The sequence below is a fragment of the Benincasa hispida genome, chromosome 2 (genome assembly GCF_009727055.1).
Source record: "Benincasa hispida cultivar B227 chromosome 2, ASM972705v1, whole genome shotgun sequence".
Lineage (NCBI taxonomy): Eukaryota > Viridiplantae > Streptophyta > Magnoliopsida > Cucurbitales > Cucurbitaceae > Benincasa > Benincasa hispida.
This window is the reverse complement of record NC_052350.1, coordinates 1256197-1263501: the sequence shown is the minus strand read 5'-3', so window position 1 is coordinate 1263501 and position 7305 is coordinate 1256197. Positions and strand designations below refer to the sequence as shown.

Genomic DNA, 7305 nt, shown 5'->3' with positions numbered 1-7305 from the left:
TGGAAGGATGAGCTTCCCTCTCAAGTTTGCTCAACCAGTAGCTGGGATTTGAGTATAGAGCTTCACGGCGGGGATCTGGCAGATTAACACTGAGACTCACCTCTCGGTCTTGTCTCTTCTTCTTCCCAGATTTCTTCAATTTAACACTCAGCTCAGCCTTTTTCTCAATATAATAGCAGCAATTAGCCCCGTATCAAGTAACATCCTTTTCTGTGAATTCTATGAGGTATTTATAGGTGAAGATCTTTGACTCCGGCCTTGTGGTCCCTACTTGTTGTTATGGAATTTCCGAAGATGGAGGGATATTATTCCTTTTGTTATGCAATCAAACCGTCAAATCTGCACAACCATTAGGCGTACATGTGGCACAATCCTCCGTATTTGCATTGCTCAGCTGCATCTTTCGATCGGGTGTTCGCATGCGGTGTTGTTTTTATTATCGCATGCAGTTGAAAATCAACTCTGGATCAACTGTCGTATTGCGCCATCATTGCGTTAATCGTCTTTTCATTGTTGATTGATGGGCGCAAAGTGTCAGAGATGCATTGGTCAGTTTTTCTTGAGCCTTAATCGCAAGTGGTGACTTGGTTTCCTGCAAAACAGAGTAGAAATCTCCTCTTCCTCCATCTTAATGATGTTAGTGAGTGTTAATTGTGATCATTCATAATTATTGTATTTCTAAGCTAATTTTCATACAATTGACGCATATCTATTCTCTTTTGGCCGCAATATCTAGATAAGGCAATATAAATAACTTGTATTTCTACAAGTTATCACTCGAAGGCATAGAAAGCAGAGAGCGAGCCGACTTTCGCGAGAGCAAAATTATCTTTTGAACACGAGTAGAAAAGCCAGTGTAAAAGCCTGGGAAGAAAGAGATTGCTACCAGGCTCTTTATCCTCTTCTTGCATTATTATTTTGTACTTCAACTTTATATTTATACAATGGAAGTTCTTATTCTATATTTGTTCACTCTCTTAGCACGCATGAGTAGTTAAACTTATCGAATGGGTTGAGAAGAACTAAGCTAATATGACCTAGGATCTTCATCGCATACGATTATCCTGTTTTATGTTGTGCTTAACATCCTTTTAGAGCTACTCGAGAGAGAGTCTAAAGAAATAACCTGAGACTGGAGAAAGCTAGATTAGAATCTAGACTCGAGAGGGCAAGATTAGATCTACATAAACAAGAGATAGGGACTTAAAGATAAGCTCTGTTTGTCAACCTGCATCGCATGCATCCTAGAGATAGGTATGATATTATGTGGTCGCCTTATTTGTGTGTATGTCATTTTTTCATCGCATAAATAAGAATAGAGGCTTATGTGTAGGTCCTATAGACTTATCGCAGATATCGCATGCGTTTTAGCATTAGAAGCCGTAGCATTTGCATCGAGAGATGGTTTACTATTGTATGTGTGTTGCATGATCGCATAACATGAACGCATCCTAGGAAGTGTTAGCCAAAACCTTTCTCAACCCGTTCACCGCATACTCATCGCATCTTCCGTTTATCAACACTTTTCGAACTCCACCGCATTTGTTTATTTTTATCACCGCAAACAGCATTCCCAACAACTACTTGATTTATTTGGTTACCGCAAAGTCTTCTAAAAAATTACCACCGCATATTGTTTTCCCAAGTCCCTGAGTTCGACCCTAGATTACCAGGAAACTCAATGGGGTTTACACTTAGATTCCACTGAGAAAACTTAAGTGCTCAATGCATTTTCATCATCGCATTTCATTCATAATTCCACAATCATAAAATAACGCATCATGTATGGCTTGGAATACATGAAGGAAGTCTGAGTCAGGCCTCCATACTGAGCCCTTATGGAGGTCATGATCCTGTCTTGCAGTTGTTGGACCGACAGAGAGGCCACCGAAGCTGACTGTTGCAGCTGGTTTTTTTGTAGCACAGTCTTCCCTTTGTCAGTTGCTTTGATCGTAGGTGCTTGGCTTGATTCAGCAGCCTCTCAAGACTGCATTTGTTCTCTCAGGACAACGATCTCACGATCTCGCTCCTCGACGGCCTTCATTAGAAAGTTGATCTTCCTTTCCATCTCTGCCATGGCCGCTTTAGTCGTTACATCAATCATCATGACAGAAATCACATCTGGCTGCGAATCCGGCTTGTTGGAGGCGGAAGTGGAGTTATCAAACAGAGGGTTCTCCTTGATGACAACCCTGCCTTGTAGGGATTCCGTCATTTGCCTTAAGATGTTATGTGCGATGAAGGAGCTTTGTTCTTGCTTCTGCATAACTTCCCTTGAGCGACTGCGGGTGACAGGTCCCGTGTAAGAGCTGTTTGTGGAAGAAGCTTTGGATGCCATCTTCTTCGATGCCATTTATCTTGTTTGGATGCTGAGAGAGAGATGAGAGGTCCCACCGGACGTGCCAATTTGTTCACACGAGGTTTTCGGAGAAATGTATTTCGTAGAGTTGAACTTGAGTTGGTGTTGATGTTAGTGTTGATTTGATGCGATATGGTTCGAACTCTAGTACTTGAGCCTCTTGTTCTCTCTCGGTTGAGTGGATGTGTTTGGTTTGAAGAAGAAAGGCACCGAACATTCTTGAAGTAGAAGTCTTGGAAGAGTCTTTGTGTCTTTAAGGGTCTTCTTTCTTTTAGGAGGGTAGCTTCAAGAGTCTTGGGAGTCTTCTACTTATGAATTCTCTCTAGGCTCTCTGAATGTAGAATTGTTGATCCTTACAAATGAGAGGAGTTTCTCTATTTATAGAGCTCCCTGATGGGCTTCATGGGCTTGGGCTTGGTTGGCCCATGTGTCTGGGCTTAATTGGCCCATGTGTCTGGGCTTAATTGGCCCATGGGCTTGACCTTTGGGCCTAATTAACTGGACCTGAACCTGGTCTTTGGGTCTAATTAATTGAACTTGGTCGGGCCTTTGAGCCTAACTATTTGGACTTGGTCTGGCCTTTGGGCCCAATTAACTGGACTTAGGCAGCCCATATTTGGGCGTAATTTGGGCCAACGCCTAAATTATATAGTCAAATTGGGCGAAATTAATTTTACTCAATCGACATCTACGACGAAAACACAGAGAATTTGTCCTCAATTTCAATTTGAGACACATGTCTAACTCTTATTTGGTCACAAATTTGACGATTTTCGAATTCTGTTATTAATTTAACAAATGACGTGGTTGTCCATGATTGGTCTGAAATACCTCCTCCAACACTGTTAATTTTGAAAGTATTTTCGCATATTATATTATATTATTTAACAAAATTTTAAAATCTATTAAAAATATATGTACTAAAATTGGACATTTAAAGTATAAAAATTAAAATTGAATAAACTTCAACCGAAACTAAAATGATAATTTAATGAAAAGGGAAAAAAAAGTATTGTTATAATAACAAATGACATCTTAAAAAAAAATGTTTGTTTAAACAAATAAAAAAAGAAAAAAATTGGCTTATGAAATGATTGAATTGGCTCCTAACGAAATGCCTCTATGTTCACGCACGTGCCACCTGCCGTCTCGCATATTCGTTTTCTTTCCCTTCAAATTCTTCACCCGCCCCTTCTCTTCCATCTGTCCCCAAATCAAAATTCTCTCTGTTTCTTCTTTCTTCTTCAGTCAAGCTTCATCAACATTCAACAATGGCGGACACCAAAACCACTTCCATTCCCACTCCTCTTCTCAGAGATGAGCTTGACATCGTCATCCCCACCATCCGTAACCTCGACTTCCTCGAAATGTGGAGGCCATTTTTCCAGCCCTATCACTTGATCATTGTCCAAGACGGCGACCCTTCCAAGACTATCAGAGTTCCTGATGGCTTTGACTATGAACTTTATAATCGTAACGATATCAATCGGATTCTCGGTCCTAAGGCCTCTTGCATTTCCTTTAAGGACTCTGCTTGTAGGTGCTTTGGCTACATGATTTCTAAGAAGAAGTATATCTTCACGATTGATGACGACTGCTTTGTGAGTTCACTTTACTTTCTTGTGTTTGATTCTTGTAACGGGTTTTACAATGTGGGTACTCGGCTACTGGCTTTGGCTATATCTTCTTGCTTAGTTCTGAATTTTTTATGTTTGAATGGAGAGTTCTTTTGTGATATGGTTTTCTTCAGTTTGATTATTTGGTCTCTCAATTCTATTCGATTGATATGTCAATCATCTTGTCCTGTTTTCTGCCAATCTGGTCTTTACCACTAAGTTTTCTTGAATTTGGGATGATGGTTCTTTGGAATTTCGGATAATTTCCAAAAGGATTGTTACTTCATAAATGTAGCTTTTAACGGCAGGCAGAGAGACTGCAGAGAAAAATGAAAAAAATGAAAGTGTAACGTATCTGTTGAATAAGAAACCTTGTCAATGTTAAAGGTTGAAGATGGAACTTCATGCTGGTCCATTAATTTCATGCTTCAGTTTCTGATGGTTTCAATCTGGTAGATGATTTAATGTTAAATTTAGCTTTACTTATGAGCTTAAGCTTTTGAGTTAATCAGTGATTTAAGATGATATCAAAGCAACCTTGTGTTCAAATCCCTGCAATACTATTTACTTCCCAATTAATATTGATTTTTACCTGTTGAGTCTTGTACATATTTTATGATTATATAATATTAAATTTACCTTCACCCATGAGTTTAAACTTCTGGATCAATCGGTAATTCAAGATGGTCTTTCCTATCTCTAGTTATTGAACTTTAGTTTAATTTGAAAATAGGGTAATGGTTGATTTTTGAATTGCCCTTTACATATTTAGAATTGTTGTACTCTTATTCTCTAAAACACTGCAATCACTGCATGCCATACTTTCACCTTGTATCTGGGCGCTTTTCAATCTTCTAAAAAATTTTTAAGGAATAAAATGTGCTTCTTTTAGAAACTTCTTGTGATATCCAACTGCAAACTGAAATGTTTGAGACAAGCAATGTGTTTTCTGAAAGCATGTTTCATTTAGATTCACTCAGCTCACAACTCATTTGTAGTAGTCCAGCTTTAGAATGATGATGAGATGTATAACTATAATCCCATCCCTCATTCGTGCAGCCACAAGAGAATTTCGAGTATAAAAATCTTCCGTGTGCATTTCATTGCTCTGTATTGGGATATTATTGTGCCTTCTTTAATCATACTTTTGTCTGGATATACGTTGATTCAAACTATGGATGTGAAGTTGCAGATGTTGATCTTGTAATGCAGGTTGCTAAAGACCCCTCTGGTAAAGAGATTAATGCACTTGAACAACACATTAAGAACATCTTGACGCCATCAACCCCATTTTTCTTCAACACCCTTTATGATCCATATAGAGAAGGTGCTGATTTTGTCCGTGGATATCCATTCAGTCTCAGGGAAGGTGTCCCCACAGCAGTGTCTCATGGACTTTGGCTAAACATTCCAGATTATGATGCACCCACCCAACTCGTTAAACCACTGGAGAAAAACACAAGGTACCCGGAGAGAGACACTTGCCAAACATTGTAGAAATTTGGATTTCATAATGTTTGTGCAAGAACACTTCTTAGTTCTTACTTTGATATTACAAACAAGATAAGCACCAATTATGGAAATATAAATTTGAGAGTGCTGGTATCTCTTCCTGCTATAGAACTACTGTTCTATTCAAAATACATGATGAAGAACGATAGCATACAAACAAACACAAAATATATCAGACTACTAAACTACCGTGCTAACAACCACTCCACATCCCACTATCCTTTTGTCCCCTGGTTAATTTCCTTACTGCCGTTTCCTAACATGAGTATTCACAATCGGCGGCCTAACAGTTTGCTTCTGGAATTCTAATGTTTTGACAGTGCCTTCACATCTCAGGTACGTCGATGCAGTTCTGACAATACCGAAGGGCACCTTCTTTCCCATGTGTGGAATGAATCTGGCATTCAACCGTGATCTAATCGGTCCCGCCATGTACTTTGGACTCATGGGAGATGGCCAACCCATTGGTCGCTATGACGATATGTGGGCTGGCTGGTGTATGAAGGTATATCTTATGCCTATATAACCACTCTCTTCAATAATATGGAATGTTCAGTTCAACCGTTCATGTCTTTCTTTCTGCATTCTGCATTCGTTCTGTTTTTGCAAACATAATCTCCAACAAACCCTCGAGTCGTAACCAAATGACTGACATCTTTTAGGTCATTTGTGACCACTTGGGATTTGGAGTGAAGACAGGATTGCCATATATCTGGCACAGCAAGGCAAGCAACCCATTTACAAACCTCAAGAAGGAATACAAAGGAATCTTTTGGCAGGAACAGATTATACCATTTTTCCAAACTGTTACCCTACCAAAGGATTGCAACACCGTGCAGAAGTGCTATATTGAACTCTCCAAGCTGGTGATGGAAAAACTCAGTTCAGTTGACGAGTATTTCGTCAAGCTTGCGGATGCCATGCTTACTTGGATTGAAGCTTGGGATGAGCTGAATCCATGTGGAGAGGAAGTAGTTGAATTATCCAAAGTTGTTTCAAAATAGTTTATTTGATGTTTTTTATTACTGCTTAAAGGTTTAACATTCATTCGATCAATGCTTTTGGTCTAAAGTTGTCTCAAAGTTCTGTGTGTTTTACGCACTCATTGTTCTTGTTTGAAAATGATTTGGCATTACATCTTGAATATCAAGAAAACCACATTTTTACTCCTATGCAAAAGGGAATCTTTAAACTTGGAACTTAGAAAATGAAATGAGGATAAATTTTGACATTTCTTATCAGATTAGGAATGAAAGAACATCTTTAAACTTTCTCTTCCGTTGTAATTTCAAATTCTTGTAATATTTCTTTTTGGGAAATTGCATTATATGGCAAATACATTTTAAAAAACCAATGTCATAACTTCAGTTTTTTGACATGTTTGCAAAAAAGTAAAACCTAGGGACACATGCCTAATTTTCAATTTTTTTTTTTTATTAAAGTTGTAGTTGTCCCTTTCTTTTTTATATGTGTATATATATATCATAAGAATATCAAACCTCTAACCTCAAGAGAATGAATACACAATTGAACTATTGCTCAATTTGGGTTTAAAAATATAAATATTGACACTTAAAAAAATGGCTAGTTAATTTTGGAATCAAATACATATTTATTTCAAATGAAAAAATGACTCTTGCCCATCTCTTACTTATCCAAAGCATCTCTTTCTCTTCCTTTTGACTTTTAAATTGAAGATTTTTTACTAAAAAATATGAACCGAGTTTGGCACCTTCCAAATGAAAAGGCCACCTTATCAAACTTTTGAAGTCATTTGGTAATAAGAGAATCCATATGAAATTGATTGCCATGTGAGAT

At 38.1% G+C, this 7305-nt stretch overlaps 1 protein-coding gene across 2 annotated transcripts; it reads left to right on the top strand.

Annotated features, from left to right (window-relative positions):
• Positions 1 to 3525: 3525 nt before the first annotated feature.
• LOC120071580 (probable UDP-arabinopyranose mutase 2) lies at positions 3526 to 6661 on the top strand. Of its 2 annotated transcripts, none has more exons than XM_039023918.1 (4): positions 3526 to 3960; positions 5188 to 5438; positions 5824 to 5992; positions 6183 to 6661. In XM_039023918.1, the coding sequence occupies exons 1-4, from the start codon at positions 3631 to 3633 to the stop codon at positions 6489 to 6491; spliced, it is 1059 nt and encodes a 352-aa protein (XP_038879846.1). In that variant the 5' UTR covers positions 3526 to 3630; the 3' UTR covers positions 6492 to 6661. The 2 variants fall into 2 exon arrangements, with proteins under 2 accessions (XP_038879846.1, XP_038879845.1); XM_039023917.1 differs by having other exon boundaries at positions 3530 to 3960; positions 6150 to 6656.
• Positions 6662 to 7305: the final 644 nt, after the last annotated feature.

Bases quoted from the DNA above. Each gene is read 5' to 3' on its own strand.
- LOC120071580 (XM_039023917.1), top strand. From the start codon at position 3,631: ATGGCGGACACCAAAACCACTTCCATTCCCACTCCTCTTCTCAGAGAT. The intron at 3,961-5,187 runs GTGAGTTCACTT...CTTGTAATGCAG, and splicing joins CGATTGATGACGACTGCTTT to GTTGCTAAAGACCCCTCTGG. The intron at 5,993-6,149 runs GTATATCTTATG...GACATCTTTTAG, and splicing joins GGGCTGGCTGGTGTATGAAG to GTCATTTGTGACCACTTGGG.